The following is a 22,306-nucleotide window of genomic DNA, read 5'->3' on the forward strand; positions in this document are numbered from 1 at the left end:
TCGTTTGAAATAATCCGCCGAAAAATGTTAACCCTAGCCTCATTACTGTTAGGAGAAAAAAAAACTGAAGCCTTACTCATTTGGCGGTGGGGAAAATGGAAGATTTTTTTTGGCGGAAAAGTTGGCGGTGGGGAAAATGGAAGATTTTTTTGGCAGGAAAGTTAGTTTTTAGTTAATAATTAAAATTATAATTAAAATTTCAAAAAAAGGGACCCTAGGTGCACATTCCCGACCTCTAAGGTATGCACGTACCAAATTTGGTAGCTGTATGTCAAATGACCTGGCCTATAGAGCGCCAACACACACACACACACACACACTGAGCTTTATTTATAAGTATAGATATAGATGACTACTTTTTATAAAAAGCAAAATTCATGGAGGTGATCAATAGCATAACAAGACATTGCAGAATTCCCAGCAAATGTTAAGCATGGAAGTCTAGAAAATTAAACTTTCCATTCTCACTAACTTCAAAAGTACTTCATTTCTTGAGACACTTAACCATTTTTCATAGTCCTGTTAGTTGATTTTTAGTGATTTTATAAGAAGTAAGAAAATAATTTAGTAATTATTTATATATTATTTGACTTTTTTTTTTTGTATACATATTGCTGTAATAGGAAACAACTTAAGTTGATACTTTTATCTGACATTTGGGCAAACTTCCCATCTATTCGTTACTCACTATCTACAGATACCTGCACCAAATCTAATACAAGGATGGCTACAGAGAGTTGCCTGTAACAATTATTCCAGGCAGAGAAACCATAAAATAATGAATTTCATTCTCCAGAATAGACTGCTTTTTCAATAAATAATTTCTTACTTTCTACAAAAGATGATGACAAAGTCTTCAATAGCTCTAATCCTTTATTCTTTTCAAAAGAAAAATAGTAAACATACATAATAGAAACAAAAATATTCAGCAGAATCTGATGTTTTCTTTTCTTTTTATTATGCATTCTTGGATTTTAGAATTGCAAAGGTGAGTTAATGATCACAGTTTTGCATTTTTTGATCCATTTTAAAGAAAACTAACTGACTTTTTTTAAAAATCTTTATTTTCTATGAGTGACAAATTTTTAAAATGCAACAGAACATTATAATTTTAAGTATGATTAGCTCTCACTCCCACTCCTTCCCTTCCCCCTTTCAATGCAAAGTATAAATACAATTGTAGTAGTAATTAATAAAATAATAAATCAAGATTTACAACTTAAAAAGCTAGAACACATATATCTGCCGTCTTTTGGTGAAGCATGTATCTTCACATAGAACAATTTGTAGAACTATATATGAAAAATATTTAACAGGAGATGAATAGAAAATCACTGGGACCCTCTATAACGCATGAAGAAAAATAAAATGAGTAGGAAATTTTTTTAACTAATCAAGAGAAAGTTTTATCTTTGATATTCACATATGAAATCCCATTTTTTTTTTTTTTTATCCCAATAATTTTCAGAGTGAAACTTCATCAAGAAAAAGTTATAAACCAAACTTCAAAAAGTACCACTGCATTCCTTGAAAAAAAATGAAGAGTAACACAGATATTGACCTTTTCAATATATTGCTTCCTGCAAAGCCCCCCCCCCCAAGTTTCATTTATGGATTATCGTGACTTTGGTCCATTGAAAAAACTCATTCACTAATACACCACCAAACCCACAACGAATGATGGGCTGTGAAAAGTAGTAGAAGAGGAATGGAAATCAATACCCTTAGAAATTTTAGAGAATGTCTTTTTAACATGGAATTCATGATGCAGCCTTATAGTTCAAACAAAAAAAAAAAGGTTATTAGACTGAACATTGAAAAAAATAATTTTTGCATTATGAACTTTCATTAAATTATCCTAAAATTGTTTTAAAAACATGTAAATACCCTTTGCTAAAATGATTAATTTCTAACAGAATTGAGAGCAAAAAATTTAAAAAAAAAAATGTATATATATTTTTTAAAACTACAACAAACATTCTTTAATTTATTTTTGGCAATCTCATTAATCTTATTTAATATTGAAGAAAAAACAAATAAAAATTATAAAATATCCAACTAAAAATACACTTACCAATACTAAATGACAAAACACTGTGAAAACTGAAGAAGCTATTACCCTTATTGATAAAATATTTCCAGAGGTAAATTGTTTATAATCTATCTGAAAGACAAACAACTTATTTACAAACAGTTAAAATTGTAAGAAAGTACATTGATTCACTTAATAAATGAAAAGGATAGAATTTTTGAATATCATATGTTTCTAAGTATAAGCCAATCCATGTAAAAGCTGAAAATTATACCAAAATACGAAATTCATAAATAAATTGAAATAAAATTTAAAAAATCATGTGACTTTCAAACATGAGAGCAAAAATATTTATATGCAGGCGAAGTGGGTGGAATATTTTTCCCAACGCTAAAAAATAATAATAATAATTGCTATAAAGTAAATCCCCAGATGCCAATGATGATAGATTTAACTTTAGTAACTCTATGTGAAGTCAACATACTTTTTCCTGCACCCATTTGCAGTTTTTGTATATAATTTGAGCTAATCTTATTTTTTTGTGCCATTTTATTTTTTATTTGAAAGATGAACAGGAAGAGAAATTCTTATACAGTAAATTTTAAACTACATCTAATCATGTCTGTCGAACATTTTAACAACAGCATGGCTGCTAGGCATCTCTTTGCAAATCCTTTGACTAACATATGAACCAGTAGTAATAAACAATTTCGAAAATATAATCATGCATTCTTTTAAAATTAATTTTTTTTGGTGTCAAGAAATATTAACTGTAGAAAAAGTATTGTATTTGTTGATATTAGCAATTTATCCCCTAACTCCAGTAAGGTGTTTTTTTTTTTTTTTTGAAATTAGCAATGTGTATAAGTTAATTCTGGTAATTTAGAATTATACCAAAAATTCCCAATTAATACATGCAAATACATGGTAAAGTAAACACAATCTGCAAATGTTTCCTCATTTTGAAATGGCAAACAGAATTTCTGCATGCCATTTCAAAATGCTGTGTATCAATTTGATACACAGCAACAGCAAAATAACAAGAATTGGCAAAAGTAACAAAAGTAATGGATTTTCATAATGCTCATACCTCAAAGATAGTTTTCACATTTTTTTTTTTTTTTCTTTTTGCCCCAAATGTCAATTATTGAAAATAATATTATAATTCTAGCAAACGATTATTTGAGAATATAATGAAATGCTACAAAAATTGAAGACCTCAAAATTAGTTCTTTTTAAGATTCATTATAAATATGAGTCATTAATAATTTTAATGATACCACCCTCATGCAGATTTAATTTTGATCTATTAAAATTTTTTATCAAAATTATGTAGATAAAAGAGAAGCTGTGACGAAGATTCGAAATAAGCAATAAAACTTGTAATATAGCATAGGATACATACATTATATACATATAATGCAAGTTTCAGATGTGTAGGAACCCTTTATATAATCTTTTCTTCAAAATCAAATTCAAGCAAACCAATATTTTTTTTAAAGGGGCGTTTGAGATTCTTATGTTCTTATTTTGCTACATTTTCAGCAAAACTACTAAACTTGCTTAACGTTAAATAAATGTAAAAAACATTCTATACATATTCCATGAAAATGAGCTTTAGATATTTTTATCCGTGAATTGAACAACTTCTATAATATTCTTCTATAATATCTTTGAATTTATTCAAATTTTAGTCTCTTTCAAACATTGAAGGTTATTCATTTAAATAATAAATTATAACTTCATTTTTATAGAAAATCACTGAAATAAGAAAATTTAAGACAATTTTCAGAGATGAGAGAATCAATCGTAGGCTAAAATCAAAATTAAAGCAGTCACAATTAAGGAGAAAATAGGGCTAGAAAGTTTTAATATCAAGCTGTATTTTTATAGAAAATCACTGAAATAAGAAAATTGAAGACAATTTTCAGAGATGAGAGAATCAATCATAAGTTAAAAGTCAAAATTAAAGCAGTCACAATTAAGAAGAAAATAGGGCTAGGAAGTTTTAATATCAAACTGTATTTAACCAAAACGGAATTTTCAATAGAAGTTTATATAGTAATAGTTTCTTATTGTATGTAATATATGGTAGCCACTCTAATTTTTAAAACAACCAGGGACATTCATGGATTTTTTAAATTCAAGGATTATAATATTACATACTCTAGATATAGAAATGCAAATAATAAATTAAACTAAAATATTTCCCAATTAATTTTCATTACACATAATTGCTTTCTTGCTTAATGCTTTTAAATGCTTAAGAGAAGTAAGGAGAATTACTACGCTCAAATACAGTTAATAAGCTAAAATTTGTAGCTCAGAGTCACATAGAAGAGAACTAGGAAGAACTGTTAAGCTCATATTCAGTTAATAAGTTAAAGTTTTGATGAAAACTTGTCAATTCGATTTTTGTATACTTCAAACCCTAATGAACTATAAGCCATGACATTCAATTCTATCAAAATAGAATCATATTCTTTTTCTTGTAGGCACTTGCAATTTACAAGAAGAGAAAGAATGACTTTCATCTTATAACAGCAGAGAATGTTTAGCTATTATTTTTGGATCTGAACAGTCATACTTCTAGCAAGAATATGACTGAAAAGGAAATTATCCAAAATATTATGAATTATACATATTAAGTCCTGACATTCATAATTCAAATCTAATGACTGTTTTTCAAAAAAAAAGTTCCAATTAATAAAACTTTTTTATGATATTAACATAAGAATCTTTATTTGATAATGATATAGCAATTTTTAAGTCTTCAAGAACATCAATTTTCATGACACTGAAAGTTTTCAACAAGTGACAATCTTTTTCATATTCTATGCTGGAAATGTGCAGTTTATATCAAAGGTTAAAAAAAAAAAGTTGAATAATTTTGAAGAATGATGAGTAAATCTTCTGTCTAACATACAGAATTTGTGTTGCATTTAGATTTTAGAGATAGAAATTGCTCTTCTCAACATATTGTAGAAAAATGTTCAATATTTCAATTGTTAGTTCAACAGTAGCTGCATTCTCCAGATACCTGGCTCTCCAAAAATTCTTAGAAAGTTCCCATTTTCTAAAAATATGAAGATGTCTTCCCTTCTCACTAGCACACTTTTTAATAAATAATACATATTAAATAAAAAGAGGAATTCCAAAACCCTTGCAGATTACAAATATCCCATTTAGTAATCAAGTTGAAAAATTCCTAAGGAATTTCATCATTCCAGTGTTAATTTCCAGATAATTCATGAATTTTTCATCAGAATAGATAAAATCTTCTTCATATCAAATTTTTTACTTAGAATACAAAAGTCTCATAAAATATCATTTGTTGTGGAATTAAAGTTGAAGCCACATATTTATGCAGGAGGTGATGTATTTATTTTTTTTAATTTTTTTTATTTTTTAATTTAATTCCTTTGCATTGTTTCAAGCATTGATGGAATGTTCATCAAACATTAGACTATATACATAAAGATAAGTCAGACTTTTTAAATAGAACATCCTGAGCAATATGAATAAAAATTCACCCCACATTTCAAAGACATTTCAGTTCTGTATTTAAGGAATAATAAAATTACCAGTTATTCGGCTTGCTAAAAATTTCTTCCCTGTGTGGTCATCCTATTTACCTCAATCCCTTTCCCTTTCTCCAAATTACACAAAAAGAAAAGATTGAAACTCTTCCTGTCAACATGCCTATTCCATTGGTTTGCATCCAAATATGTTACTGGACTAGAAGTAGTGGGAGGTGGGGGTGGAGTGAGAAAGTCATATCATCGATTTTTTTTTATAGAAGCCACATATTTCTTGCTTTAATTAAAAGGCATGGATCTCAGAGGGAGGAAAAAACAATAGATTTAAAAAAGATAATACAATGAGCTGTTAGATGATAAAATAGCTCAATCACACCAACAGAGCTTAATTTCGGAAATACATATTATCAATTTGAGATATATTTTGAATTTTGTAATTCCATTTAAGGATGTTTTTAACAAAAGGAAATATCTAATAAAAAGTATTGGCATTACTTTAAACAAAATTGACATTTATTGGAAAGGAGAAAAAAAAAAAAAAAAAAAAAAAGAAGAAGAAAACCACAGTTGTTGAAAAATTACTATTAGTACTTTTCTATCAGTTAAATTTCGTTTACTGTAAAAAAAAAAATCTATTCAAAAAAGACTGTTCTACAATTTCAGATGGCATAATAATAATAAATAAAAAATGGTTAAAAAAAAAACCTTGCTAGTGCTGATTGGATTTTGAAAAACAGTAAATGATTATATATATATATATATATATATATATATATATATATATATATATATATATATATATATATATATATATATATATATATATATATATATATATATATATTGTTACGAATCTGTGATGCGGCTTCCCAGCATAGCTGGTTCCATAGGAGGTCTTGGAGCTTGGCGGCCATTTGGCGACTTTCAAATACGCCAAAATAGATTATACCCGAAACATCGAGAATTTTCCCGATCCGTCCATTAGGAACCGAGTTACGCCTCGAACGTTCCTGATTGGTTGAGAGGCTTCTAGCCCCGCCTCCTGAGACCTATAAAAGGAAGCAGTCCTGCCGCTGCCTCTTTCAAGACCTTTTCCCACTCCTGTCTAAACCATCATCGCAATGCTACAAGCCACAGTCGATCGGAGATGGCGACCTACGGGCGCCGGCGCTCCTAATTAATTCCTTGTGTCCTTGTGCTGCCGAGAGGGGTGAACCAGAGAGTAGTCCCTCTGAGTCGTCGTCGGAATCGAGAGAGGAGAGTAGTCGTGAACCAGTGGAGTGCGAGAATAGTCGGAAGCGACAGAGAAGAGAGTAGTCGGGATCAACGATAAAGAACTGGCCTTCCAGAGATAAGCGGAGCAGCGACGGAGTGAAGCTAGTGCTGAACTAAGCTGTGCGCCACTGATTTCGGAACAATATATATATTTAGCATAATGATCTTTTGAAAATACAATCAGACTTAATAACTGAAATAAAATATAATCTTCGCCTCTTTTTTTTTTTTTTTTATTTTTTTTTTTTTTTATTTGAAAAATTGACTTTTAGCAGGCTATCTGAAATTGTAGAGAAACAGTGTTAGAAAAGGGTGCATTTTTATCCACAAATAAAAATAAATTGATTGAGAATTTTCTTTATTTTTCAAGGACTTTTCATGGATCGTTGAGCTCTGTAAAAGGAAAGCTCTATTTAATGCCACACTATCTAAGATTAGTTTAGTTTAGTTATATTAACGTCCCGTTTTAAAGCAACACTAGGGCTAATTTGGGACAGACTTCAGTATTTTGAATCCTGCAAAGTTGGTGGTTTGGCCTCGACGGATTTAACTTGCACCAGACCCACTCACACGACCGTAATTCGGTGGAATGCGAACTTTACCTTAATTATCTTATTCAAGACTTTACCTCATTCAAGACTTTTGAATTAAATTACGCATTAATGATATAAAAAGGTATTGCAACCAATAATATGAATTTTCCACTTTCACCGAAGTACATAATAATAGAGAAAAGAACAACAGCAGAAAATACATTGCCGAAACTACTGCACTAATATTACTTCATCGTAAGACTTTTTTTTTTAAACAGGTTATACAAACACATGGAATCTGTAACGGGAAATACTCAAAATATATCAAATTGAAATAACCCTTTTTACATAAGGAATTGGATAAGAATGCTGTTACTTACATTTGCAATGGCATAATCCAAGATCGGTCCAAAAATTTCACAGATGTATTTCAAGTGATCAATGTCTTCCATTTCTTTTAATATATCAAGCAATATGCGCAACAAGACAGGATTTAAAACAAATGTCTAAAAAAATAAAAAATAAAACAAATGAAAATATATTAACTTTTGATTACAAATTAAAAGCAATTTATATTTTACATGAGTATTACACTTTTCACAATGCAGAAGTATGCACCTAACAAAATTTTTCAATTTATCTTAAAAGCTTCAACATAATTCTGGTAAAGAAAAGGCGATTTATATTTAGTATAATGCATTATATAGTAGAATCCCCGGATTTTGAACATTCCTTAAATCATAAATCCCTATATATCATTTTTCAAGAGGATTTTCAATAGAAATGGTTCCTGTATATCTAATGAAATTTTTGTATATTTACAAAATCATTTCTGCAAAAAATATACCAAGTATCTATTGTAAGTAAAAATCAACCTTTGATTTAATCCATAAAAAGGAATATAAATTCTTCTTTAATTTTACAAAAATTATTATAGGAAACAATAGTTACTTAGAACAATTGTTCTAAGTAAAATTAATGAAAAATTTGTTGTTGTTACTTAGGGCACTTTACAAGTCCGCTAACAGATATGTCAGCAATTTAAGCCGAGTGAGCGTCTCTTGTGTTTTCAGTAGCGCCAACTAGGGCTAAGAGTACGACTTAGCTGCTTCATGTGTCACATGCGCTTGCACAACCCCTTTTTACAGGGGGGGGGGGGGCACATTCACATACCTCACGGATAGAAGGACAACCATACCCGAACCGGGACTCCTACCCAGGACGCCCAGATCACTGGGAAGATGCGTTACCCCCATGTCAGGATCATGCATTTTTCAATATGAAATTTTATCTTCCAACATCTTATATAAAAGCATTTTAAATAAGAAAGCATCCAGATTGTTACATCAACTCATTCAAATCCAATGCATACAGTATGATTTTTCAAAATTCAAGATTTATTATTTGCACCTAAGAAATGAAAATACATACTTCAGAGTTGCTAACCACAACGTGCAAGATATGCTCAACATGATAAAGCCATTTTGGATCACTCTTTTCCTTTTTAAATTGACAAAGGAAATCTTCAAGGAATACACTTGTCGAGTGGGCACAGTAAAAAGCGCCTTTTTTTTCTATACTCATACTTGAGACTAACATATCAAGAGTGAAAGAACTGACTTCCCTTACATTAGGAGTATAGAAAGAAAGAGCATTCTCTAGGATCTGAAAATAATAAACACACAGATTGAATATACAGTCTTCAAGAAAGTGTATTTACAAAAAATTATCTATTTAATTTCTACAAAAATGCCTTTTAAATACAGACAAAAAGAATTGTTAAACGAAAAAAGTTTCATTTTTTTTCTTTCTCTATCTCATTTCTTTTTATTATAGATTAACAAAACTAGAATGAATACATGAACATGTTTCCCTATATATAAATTAATATCTTAAATATCTAGAATGCAAGGCAGAAATTAAAAATTAAAAGAATAATACAGTTAAATGATAATCTGCCACTAATATCAATGCCAGACATTTTTAATATTTTAATTCATATTAGAAAAAGCTGAAATGCATAAAAAAAGCATAAATATTCATCATTTAAAAAATGTTGACATTTGAATCGATTTATAAAAAAATATTTCTTTAAAATTCAGATTTTAGTTATAGCCTTAATTTGTCATGTAATTTAAATAATAAACACATGTTATCAAAATTATAAATTCTTGGAAATTAGAATTTATGTGGAAGGAATGAAATTCTGCATTCTTTCTATTCACATTAGTTACTTTAAAATGTAGAATAAATGAAAATAAAATAAAATTACAGACAAAAGTTTAAGAGAATTTAGTTTTTGCAAACAACACTAAATGAAATATTTAATTTTACATTAAAATAACTTAATCAAAAACTTTTATATAAATCAATTCAATACAGCTATTTATTACAGTTAAAAAGATAATAATTTGGTACAGATATTTATAACTTAAATTCCTAATTTCTCTTTTAAAATTTACTATTCTAACAATAGGACAAAAGAAAAAATATTCTGCTAATAATTATCCCAATTTCTAGATGATTATTATGGAACAGTGCAAATAAATATAAAATTTTTCTCATTTTCTGAAATGAAACAAATGATATTTTATTAATAAAAGCTATATACAGGTGGTTATCAAAATATCTGTGAATAAAAGTAACATTTATGAATGCGCTTCATAAGCATTAAATTGTAATAAAAGCCACCATTTTTTTTATATAAATAGTAATGTATATATTCTGGTAGTATGTATTAGCTTTATTAAAGTTATGCAATTCTTGGATCTTTTTTAAAAGCGTAAAATGTCGGAGCTCTCAGATTTTCAAAGAGGCCAAATTGTAGAAGGAGCAAGTGTGACCAAAACATCCCAACTTTTAGGGATTTCTAGAGGTACAGTGTCTAAAGTCATGACAGCATACAGACAGTGTGGCAAGACAAGCACGGAAAAGCAAACTAGTGGGTGGAAAGAAACCGATGAGTATTGAAGTGGATTGAACAATTGCAGCAAAAGTGACCATAAAGCCTAATATCCATCTGGATTCTCCAGTGTCAATAATTACAATTAGAAGGCACCTTCATTCACATTTATGGCGTAGCAGTAACTCCCAAGCCACTTGTCACAGATGTTAATGATAAATGTCATCTACATGTAATGTCACACTCACAAAACCTGGTTGACTGATAAATTAATCAGAAATTAATATGGTCTGACAAATCATATTTCATACTTTTCCCTACAACAGGATGGGTTAATGTTTGAATGACGCCGGAACAAGTGTATGATCGTGATTGTCTCCTTCCAACTGTCAAGCATAGGATCTGTCATAATATGGGCAGCCATATTGTGGTTTTCTGATGGACCAATTGTAATCCTGAAAGGAAGGATCACTGGGGAGAAGTATAGAGAAATTTTAGCTGATCAGGTCCATCCTATGATGCAAACTTTGTTTTGAAGGATGATAATGCACCTATCCATGCAATGACACTTGTCCAATCATGGTTTGACAAATATGAGGATGAAGTTAAACATCTGCCTTTGCCTGCACAGTCACCTGACCTCAATACAATTGACCATTATGGTCTATTTTAGAGCGTTCAATATGGAATCGATATCCTCCACCAAAATCTTTTTCAGAATTTTCAAGGTCGCATTTTCTACCTCATTATTTGTTGTCTGGTATCAGTAACGCGGTAGAAAATGTGACTTGAACCACATGCAGAAAATACACAGACTATAATAAAGGATTCTTTATAAATCTAAGGTATCTCCATTATTTTTATAACCACCTGTACATATCTGTATCATTCTCTGCAATTTCAAGAACTTTTATTTTCTCACAGGATTAAAAGCTTTGATAATCTATAGTTCAATGATATGATGCAAATATAGATAAAGTAAACATAAACATTTAAGATTACATCTTTTACCATTAAAAAAAATGATGACAGAAGCATTTATAATCTTGGGTTTCTTCAAATAAAAAGTTCATTTAAATATCTACATAATATTTATATTATATAGGTTGAGCTAAAGTCAAGGGGCATTTTTTTGGAATAAACAAATTTTATCTCACTATATATCAAATAATGGAGATGGACATATGAAACAGATATTAAATTCAGTAAATTGCAATGCAATTGCTCCACATATCTATGCATATGTTCTAGTGTTTCACTGTAAACCAAAAAGCTCTTTCTTACATATTTGGAATAAATTCAAATTCTGTAATTGTAATTTAGTCTTTTAACTGTTCAATAATGAGGAAATACATCTTAGATTTGATATGTTTAGATACCAAATATAGCTTCATTCTGAACAGCACATGTTGCACGAAAACAGCATTTCCATTACTCAAGCAAATCATTACACATAGTTAAATGTGCTATAATCTTCAGTTTCCAGCTTATGGATAACTTGGATCCAGTGGCATGATATCATAGTCTGCTACATAGGATTCTACAGAATACCAAATTCTCAATTTCCTGAAGAAGCATATGAGCTATACATAGTTACTCTTTGCACATTTATTGAGGTTTCCGAGATTACAGATTATCTCTCATAATGTCCTTTGTCTTTAAGCCTATCAATATATTTCAAAACTTATTGGTCAACTTCTAGAAAATTGGAGAATCGAATCTAGTAAGTAACTTGTTTATATAAATTTGTAAGTAAAATTTTCTATACTTATTTATGTTTCATTGTCAATAAATGAATATAAATAATTTTTGCCAATCTTCTATTAATCAACATTCTGCAAAATTATACACACAAAAAAAAATGCAATTAACAGAAATAAAACCCCTGTACAGAGCCTTTATGCTCATAATTAATGTTATAATATTACATATAGAAAATCACAATAATATTATAGTTTAAATATTATCAAGGAAAATTAAGAAATCTAAATTAGATTATTTTAAAAGAAATATTATCACCTTAGACCACACATCTGGAGTAAATTTTGCTCCCAAAAGTTTTTGGAAATACAGGGAAAACATATCCCAGTAGGAGCTCAATAAAGGGTCAATAGGGTGTTGTCTAAAATCAGAATGCCATATATAAAGTTTTGCAAATAACTTGAATTTTCCCCTGAGATCTTCAGAACTGAAATAAAGTAATGGAAAATAAATTTTGTAAATCTAAGAAGATATTTTTTTTTTTTTTTTTTTTTTTTTTTAAAGAAATGGACAAACCTTCGATACTTATTTTGCTAAAGGACTGAGATGAATTACATTCAAAATTATTTGTTAAAAATAATTTAACTGTCATATTGGAAGGAATTTTGAAAACACAGATTACAAGGCAATTTAAAAATGAGAAGAAAATTATTTATTAAAACTATAACCATATTATGACAAAAGTAATTCGAAACAAGAAGAGTGTTAAATCTTTCATAATATCTAGAAAATCTTGTTCAATTTTTATGCAACTAAAATAGTAGGTCTTAACTTTTGAATAAGTTTCAAGAGAGCTGATATCAGTAACTTGTTAATTAAAAAAAATTAAATTAACTTTAAATATAACAGAATAAAAGCAATTTTTTTTTGACAAAATCTAAAAATTCTAATTTTAAATCTCTCAATGTTGTTGATTTGTGAATATCAGTCCGCTAATTGAGAAAAATATTGCATTGATTTGCAAGTAAATTCAAAAACATGAAAGATATTCAAATAATTATGATTGGGAATTTAAGATACTTCATTTTAATTTGAAATACTTTAGCTGCATGGAATATTTAAAACGAATGAGACAACAAAATCAAATTAAGCCAACAGTAAGAAGGGGAAAATATTGAAGGCCCAGCCTTAAAAAACTCGGTGGTGGGACATAAAGACAGTTGACTACTTAACCTGTTTGTTAATTTAACTATAATAGTCATATATACAGCATATAATAAATGCATCAACTGCCTTGTTTCTACTTTTATTAGTGATTTATGATAGAAATTGCTTTTTAAAATGAATTTCTTAAAATGCACATTACTGTAAACATACTACTCTAAAAGTACACATACTCTAAAAAGAAATACTGAAAACAGCCAATCAAAAACAAGATTCACAGAAATTGAATACATAGTACACACTGTTTAAATTAACTGGAACAATTTTTTATCTATTTTTCATTCAGGATGCATAGTGAGAAACTGCTGTAAAAATTAAATACTTTTAAGCACAATAGCCAAAAAAATTATGCACCTTTGTAATATATGCATACATAAACCTGCATACAAAGGAAATTTTCTGCTTTATAATAATGCATAATTTTTATTTAAAAAAATTCTTAATTTTAAATGCATATTCTTTAAATTTCAATATCTATTTTTATATTTGCACAATGTCTTCTATTATAAAACAAATTATGTCTGTACAGTTTTGATAAAAATAAAAATGGTCATAAAAATGAAAAAAAAAAAAAAAGTTTCTGAAGTTTAGTAAAGAATTTTTTGAGTAATTAATGTTCTGAAAATTTAATAAAAATTCACCTTTTAACTTATATTTAAAAAAAATGTTTAAAAACATATCGTTACAGGAGAATATGATTTTATATTATACAAAAAAAAAAAAAAAAAATGCTTGAATAAATCCTAGGTTTTATGAAAAATAGAAGCAAATTTATGAAGTTAGAAAAAAAAAAAGCATTTTTTTAAGTTAATGCAAAACAATATAACAAATTGCTTCAAAAAATAAAACTCATCAAATAAAGAATCTTATTTAGTGAACTACTTTAAAATTTGTTAAGTATAAATTGAAACAAGAAAAAAAAGATTTTTTTTTAATCACAAGTTTAACAGTGGTAAACGAACGTGACTCAAAGATTTAAAGAAGTAATAATATTGTTTTGAATTTTCTTATAATAAAAATCATTGTTACAAAGTGGGGGGGGGAGACTCATTAAGCATGTCTTAACATGTGTTGGAAGCCCTGGATCTATTTCACCAAAGATTCTTTTTTTTTTAATTCTTTCCCTTTCATTTTCTTTCTTGATACTTCCAGCAAACTTTTTTAGCAACAGCTTTTACAACTATGCTTTCAAATGTTAATATTCCAAGCCTGAGGAACAAAGCAAAATAAACTTTTGTTGCACTTCTCGAGAAAATTATGCACTTTATATAGACCTTTTTCCCCCACCTCCCAAAATTAAGCACTTTCAAGATGCTTAAAAATGGTTTTCAAATTTAAGCACTCCTCTTGATGCTATGCAACCTGTTATTTAATAAAGACATAAAACCATTTAATTTCATAATTTTTTATATTTCTAGAATTTCTTCCTTTGTAAAAACTTATTTCTTTGAAATAGTTTTTAAATAAAATGCAAGCTTGCTTTTTTTCACCTTAAAAGTTTGGAGATTTCTGTACAAGAACATTAATAGTGATTTAATTGCATTTAAACACATCAGAATGATACTGATGTAAATTTTTTACCAACAATAAATTTAAAAAAAAAATACTCACATGTAATGACGGGCACACTCTAGCAGAAGACAAGAAAGTTGTAATAAAGGTTTCATTATCTCAGTGTCCCGTTTTGTGATTTCTTCAAAGCATAGCATAATTGCTAGTTCAAATTTTGCATCAATGTCTTTGTTTGTCCCATGTTTTAATATTGTAAAATCAAATTTTTTCAATTTAAATAGAAATGAAGGTATTATTAAATATTCTAATACTTTTATTTCTAAATGTGAAGAGTATTGTTTCTTTTCATGATAAATAACAAATTTTATAAGAGTCTCTTTCTTCCAGAGGTCCGATTTTTTTTCTATAACTTCATCTCTAAAAAAATCTGTCAGAAACTGAAAATGTTCAGGGAATCGTTCAACTGGTGCTTTTAGAAGTTCAAAGAGTAATTCGGTTTCATTGGAAAATTTGTATATTTCCACAAGAAGCTTGGCAAGTTTTATATGCTCTTTCAATCTTGGAAAACTGTGTATCATTGGAGGAAAAAGTTTGTCTTTCTTTTCCAAGATCCTCCAAATCATTTGCAATGCGAAAACAATAGATTTTTCTTGAAGTAAATCTTTATCATACTTTTGAAGATGATGAATCAACTCAACAGCAAAATAAGTTAGCTCATTAGGAACAGGATATATCCGACTTGGAACGTCTTCACACATAATACTTTCTCGTGTTTTCGACCAATCATACAGCATCCAGTTAAGGAAAGCATACTTATAATTAAAATGTTGCTCTCCTGCAGGATGTAAAATTTTTGACAATTGCCAATCATGAATGAATGAATCATTATTCAATATTGTAGCATGCAAATACTGACCCCACTTTTCTTGAAGTAGATACTACAGGGAGGAAAAACCAGTAATAAATAAAATGTGCTTAAAATAGTAATAAGTCTTCATTAAAACAATATTTATTATGAATAGTAAGTCAATATTAATTAATGAAAAAAAATGAAGCTAAGCATGGAATAAAAGATTTGCATGGGAATAAAAGTATTTCTTGCATCTGTGAATTCTTGATTCAGAAGCCCCACATAACAAAATCACAAAAATCTTAAATAACATTTGCATTTTCTTTCTTCTATTAAAATAATACTATTATTAAAAAAAAACACCAAATTCTATAAAAATTAACATTTGAATAAATTGTTTTGTATCAATTAAAGGTGTCTACTTACATATTCCAAAAATAAAAGTTTTAAAATTTCAAATAAAAAATTTTAAAATTCACTGTAAGAAATTTGATGATTTTTAAAAAAAATATTAGAATTTAAAAAAAACACCTCAAAATAATTTTCATAATTATTCTTTGATCCTGAAATATTAAGTTAATACAAGATTTTATATAGCTGCCTTGAGATCATTAACCAATCAATATATATATAATTCATTAACTGTACAGTTGTCTTGACACTATATCAACAATTATTGCAATAATTCATGATTGACAGAAAAAGAGCAAGGCTAGATATGCTATTAGTTTACATATTATAATTAATCTGACTATCAAATAACATAATAAGCAGAGACATTGGCCAGCAAAAGTTATAGTACAACATATTTTTCAAAGCTCCATATTAAATGAATGCACAAAAGTCAGAAATACTAATTATATAAAAAAATGATGAATAACACAAATTAAATTAAATCATATATATATATATATATATATGGTACAATTTTTTAAAAAGAAATTGATATTTTTATAGAATTGATATTTTATGAATATCTTGCATTCATAATTTACAAATGATTTCTATTAATATTTACATTCTCTTTTACTTATAAAGATATTGTTGATGAAAGATTGTGGGCAATCAGATGGAAAAGGGTTTGAAAGAAATTGATGAGGCTATATTCATTTTTACAGATGATCACCGGTTAAAAACCTTGTCGAAATTTATTTTTAGCACTTTTGGGACTAAAGAAAGAGGGATGAGAATATCTGCAACTGGGATGAGAATATCAACTACTACAGTTCAAAGATATGCCCCTAATTAAAATTTTATGCAAGAAATCTAACTGCATGTGTCCTCCTTAACTGACGATCAAAACATTTTTTGGAGAAGACAACACATTTGCTTCATTATACATTAATGGATGACCTCCATTCTCTTTAAAAATGAGTTCATTCAGATTAGCTCTACAATTTGTGTCAATGTGTCGACTATGAAAATATAAGGCATCAGATACCAATAGTCTAACATCTTTGAAAGAACATTGCAGAAAAGGTTGAAATATTATTCAAGCTGGAATCTCTTTGGGTGGTCACATTTATTTCCATGTGTAATGAAGGAACTCTTACAGTAATGAGATAATAGAACTGAGATCCATATGCTGGTGTTATTGGTGAAAAATTTGTTCTACTAAATGAATTACAATCTAAATGAACTAGGCTTGTCAAGGAATATCTTCCAGATTAAGGTTCGTAGATATTATTTTAAAGACCTTCTTAAATGGAAAGAGCATCTTTAGGACTCCCTTAGAAGACAAGTGGCTACTTTGGGACCCTAAATAGGGTTATTAAATGAGACTGAATAAGTTTTGCTCCCTTATAAGTCTTTGTTTCCCATTTCCACGCCATAAATTAACAATTTATTTGAAAATGTGGAAAATTGATGCTGCATTACAGTTGGGAAGGGGGATACTTGCCATATTAAAAACCATTTATTAATTTTTAATTGATATATTTCATTAATTAGTTTTCTCCAACAGTAAATGTTTGTGCAAAAAAAAAAAAAAAAAAAAAAGGAAAAATTTTAATGTAAATTATGTTTGATAGTAAGATGAAATGCAATTCAATAGATGACTATTTAATATACAACTGACAGAATTTCTACGTTTTTATATTTTATTTGTTTGCAAATAAGAAACATACGAACACAAAAAGTTATAACTTTTGGAAGTTAGTGCAAAATTAACATTAATTCATCATATTAAATTCCCCTTTTGAAACCATAATGATTATTCTAATAAATAATTTAATGTGTAGCAGATTTGATTGCTACACTGAGCAATATTTTAATAAATTCAAATTAAGTTTTCAGTAACAAAATATTGTTCTTCTCATAAAAACTACTACAATTTAGACTTTTATCATTTTCTTCTGGGTTGAGACGCAAATCTGGAAAAAAAGTTCCCTGCGATCTCCCTGTGTGTATACTCAAGATATGAGGAAATGCAAGAATAGCACTCATATGCTAGTCATAATACAATATGATTTTAAGGAGTGGAAAATGCAAGGAAAGGAAGCAACAATTTAATATTATATGAAATGATAGCATATTAAAAATAAGTTTATAATTAGATAAAAAGACAATTTTTTAAATTTATTATCTAGAATTTAGCAAGACAAAATTTATATACAAGTAGGGAGGGGGAATATATTACCTCTCATGCTCTTTAACTGTAAGTAACCAAAAATTAAAAACTCGGGTGAAATAAAACATTTTTGTTATCATAATACAAATAATTTAATGTTAACTTACCAGCAACAACAACAAAAAAAAAACCTTATAAAGAAAGTTTTTTTTTTATTACTTTTGTAAATAGGCAAGCAGTCTTGTATATTTTTCTCTTTTAGCATGACTAATAAGTGGTTATTTTTTATTTTTACCAATTCATGTATTTGAGCATCAATTTCTGAAGATTATGCAGACATCAGTTTCACGGAGCTAATCTTTAACAAATAAAGTATGATATTTTTGTACAGCCTATTGTACATTTTTCACCTAGCTCATTTTCATATGAACATATGTGAAAATATTTCCAATATATCAGTGAATGCATTAAAGGTCGAATGTGACGTAACAAATTTTAATGACCATTAAGATTCAGCTTCAAATTAGTTTTTGAATTACAAAGTTCGAAATCGGTTTATTTTTGGACATTATATTTGATGTTTTCGGATTTGTCATGCCATCTTTTCCTTATTTTTTTTAGATACTAAGTCCCAAATCAATGATGATTCTTATGAATGGGCAAATAGTCTTGTATTTTTCCCTCTATTAGCATGGATAGTCAGTGCCTATTTTCCCATATTACTTAGCCTATTATCTTCTTACAAATCAAACAATGACACAAAAATAAATTTTGTAGAATTTCTTGAACCCATGTAGCAAAATCAGATCTTTTTTTTTTTATCCGTAAAATTTGTATTAAATACAGATTTGGAATCGCTAATAGTTTAAAAAAAAATCCCTAATCTACTTTGAATAAGCTTGCAGCTTCTCAAATAATAAACAAAACATTCTATAAACTCAAGTATAGTAGACTAAACACTACCAAGTTACTTTCGCAGAGAAATATATTTTATTCTCTCACGCACCTACAGAAGTTTCGCGTATGCTCATTAGTTTCAATTCTGGAATTGCATAGAAAAAGAACAATTGCAAATCGAAATTGGAATGATTTAAAAACAGGAAAAAAAGGGAAGAAAGTAAAAAAGAGGCAGGTTTTCTTACTACACAATCGTGAATGGCATTGTTTGGTTTTTGAAAACTATGACTACGATCCTTTATTGTAATCTTTAGAGATAGGCATTTTTTTTTAATGGGAAAAAATAATTGAGAAACTTGAAATTTCATATATTTTCCAAGTTTTTATAAAATTTTTCAAATTTTCCTACATTTTCCCATTTTTTTAGACGATTTTTAATTCTCTGTGTTTTCCTGTTCTCTAGGTGGCATGGCAATCGCGTTTTTTATAGTGCTAGCAAACGTATAGATATGAAAAAAGCATAAAAAAATTCACTCAAATTAAATTGTCCTACTATTAACTAAAAGCTAATGCACAGTTACAAAGATAAATATTCAGTTCTATGGGTTGAATATGCTTATTATTCTGAAATAAAGAAAATTTGGTCTTATGATAATTTAATACAAATAATGGAATAAAGATTTGTTAATTTCTTTAAAGTAAAATCATATATAATTAGAAACTTCAATAACACTTGTTCATTAATGATTATTCAAAGTAGGGGGAAAAATGCAGAAAGCCTTTAAAGTACAAAAGCTTTTTCTAGTTTGAATAATCTATGTGCAATCATATGTGTTTTTTAGATGTTGAAGCACTTACTTACTCACTCTAATTATAATTTTTTTTTTCTTCTTAATGATATGAGTAATTTTAAAAGATTTGTTTCATTATTTTTAATTTTAGCTTGAATTACTTTTGAATTTTCTCATACATGAAATCCTATTTCATCCTTAGATTATAGATGGGGGGAAATAATGCTTAAATACTTCAGAGAAGTTAAATGAAAGCATTTCCCTTTTCACAAGGCAATGAAACAAAATTTATTTAGTTCCTGGTAGTCACTCTCTTCTTTTCTATTGATATTATCTGTCAATTAAGTTTTCGTGTAAATGGCACTACTTCAGATTAAGGTAGTAACAATAACAATGACAAGTAATTAGCAATCATTCTGACAAAGAAACAAAAGATAACACTGTAAGTTAAAAGAGTGGCAATATAGAGAGTGATTAGATTATCCAACATTTAGGTTTGATATGGTAGACCTTACTGAGTTATTGGAACAACAACTGTTATCAGCCAAGTATACTGAATGTACTGCATATAAAGAAAAAATTACTGATTAGAAATGAACAAATTTAAAGATACTTACTTCCATGAAAAATGACGAAAGAAGTTTTTTCTCTTCATTATTTGCTCTTAGAAATTCAAAAACAAAACTATTTACTATTCTTTCTGGGTAAAACTTGAACACAGGGCACAGGATATCCCAAAACACATTTTTAATACCATAATCCTGAAATGGAAAATAAAAAGTTCAGCAAAAATTAACAACCATTCTTGCAATTATATCCTTTTTCATCAGCAACAGAATTTAAGACTATAATTAGGAATCAGAAAATGCTAAACTTTTAGGTGATATTTCTTGCATTAATAATCTATGTTACTTCAAAAAACCGATAAAGTAAAACTTCAGAGAGGAGAGAGAGCTGTAAAAACTTTACAATCTGATTTATAAATAAATTATATAAAGGGAGGAGTGTTAAAAATGAATTCAACTGCTAAAGGCAGAGGCAATGAATAAAAATTTTTTTAATACTGAATTAAAGTATTTGCATAGAAGATTCTGCAGTTATTCAGCAAAAAAAAAAAAAAAAAAAATGATATTAAATTAAAGTATATTTGATAAAAATTTCTTCACAGTTAGTGCAATGAATAATTTTTTTTTATATTGAATTAAAGCAATTGCATAAAAAATTCTTCAATTTTTGCAATCTATTAAGTAAAAACACAGACTGTTTTGCTGATATTAAAATGCACAGAAGACTGGATTACATTATTTATGGGAAAATAAAACAATTAACAGTTTCAAGTGAGTTGCATATTGTTCTTTGTTTATGGGCTTTCTTAACTTGAAGAAAGATTTTTACAATAAATTCAGTATAGCTTTATGGTTCTTCAGTGGAATTTTTTAAGTATGAAGGAATTAGTAAAATTAAAAAATGGTCAAAAATTATTTTTTTAACATGTGACTTTACAATTTTAATACATTGTATGTAAATGTGTGAAACACATTTTTCAAATTTTATATAAATGAAACTAAAGGGTATAAAAAAAATCGCAGTTCCTCAATTAAGTAAGATAATGAACTATAAATATTATTAATATAAATAACAGTATTACCGGAAAAAATGCATCCTTAAAAATTCTTTGCCATTTTAATTCCAGTGAGAAATCTGTAGGCCTGCGCAAACAGCTTAAAACAAAATTCAAATAAAATGAATAAATGCTCTGATCTTCTGGTTGAAGATTATCTTTGAGTAAAATAAAAAGGCAGAACATATGGCGAATATGCTTCAGAAGGCAAAAAACTTGATGAATATAAAGACAGTCATCTTCTCCCTATTAAAACATAATTCAAATATTAAAAAAAAATGTGAAAAAAGAAATATTCAGCTTATTACTGGAACTGGCAAAATAAAAATAATAATAAGAAAATATGCAAGATAAAAAATGAATTCATTGGCTAACAAATATGTAATACATTATATAAATAAAAGTGAAATCTAATATATAAAAATGAATCTTTCTCTGGTCATATTTTATGTACAGCCATACTGTTCATCCGATTGTGATAAAACTTCAGTTATTGAACATTATTTTAAAATTGACAAAAGACAAACAGCAAATGGCACATGTCATTCAGAGTTAATTACATACATATTAAACAAAATAAAATTATCATCAATGCCAATTAATGCAAGTGAAATAAAATCAAAAATATTTAGTGCACTAATTTTTTTTTTCTTTTCGTTAAAGAATAGTCATATACACAAGATATTGTCATTCAACATGCACAATATTTTGGCCATACCAAATAGCACATATTATTCAGAGTTTATCTCACACATACAAAATAGAATTATTATTATTGATGCCGACCGAGGTAACTTATATATAATGGAAATTTTCCAGTGCAAACAGTAATTTTTTTTATTTTTTCAGAGAACTGACAA

The 22,306-nt window shown here is 28.0% G+C and overlaps 1 protein-coding gene across 2 annotated transcripts in view; it reads right to left on the bottom strand.

The window, feature by feature from the left end:
- LOC129976676 (transcription-associated protein 1-like) overlaps nt 1-22,306 on the bottom strand; it is a 273,583-nt gene that overhangs the window by 125,406 nt on the left and 125,871 nt on the right. For both annotated transcript variants that reach the window (XM_056090373.1, XM_056090371.1), the window contains exons 35-41: nt 21,474-21,692; nt 20,443-20,586; nt 14,818-15,656; nt 12,301-12,469; nt 8,811-9,044; nt 7,760-7,885; nt 2,075-2,164 (exon numbers count right to left, since the gene is read on the bottom strand). In XM_056090373.1, the coding sequence (XP_055946348.1) occupies nt 2,075-2,164; nt 7,760-7,885; nt 8,811-9,044; nt 12,301-12,469; nt 14,818-15,656; nt 20,443-20,586; nt 21,474-21,692 (1,821 nt within the window). The remainder of the gene's footprint in view (nt 1-2,074; nt 2,165-7,759; nt 7,886-8,810; nt 9,045-12,300; nt 12,470-14,817; nt 15,657-20,442; nt 20,587-21,473; nt 21,693-22,306) is intronic.

This window comes from Argiope bruennichi, chromosome 7 (assembly GCF_947563725.1).
Source record: "Argiope bruennichi chromosome 7, qqArgBrue1.1, whole genome shotgun sequence".
Taxonomy (NCBI): Eukaryota; Metazoa; Arthropoda; class Arachnida; order Araneae; family Araneidae; genus Argiope; species Argiope bruennichi.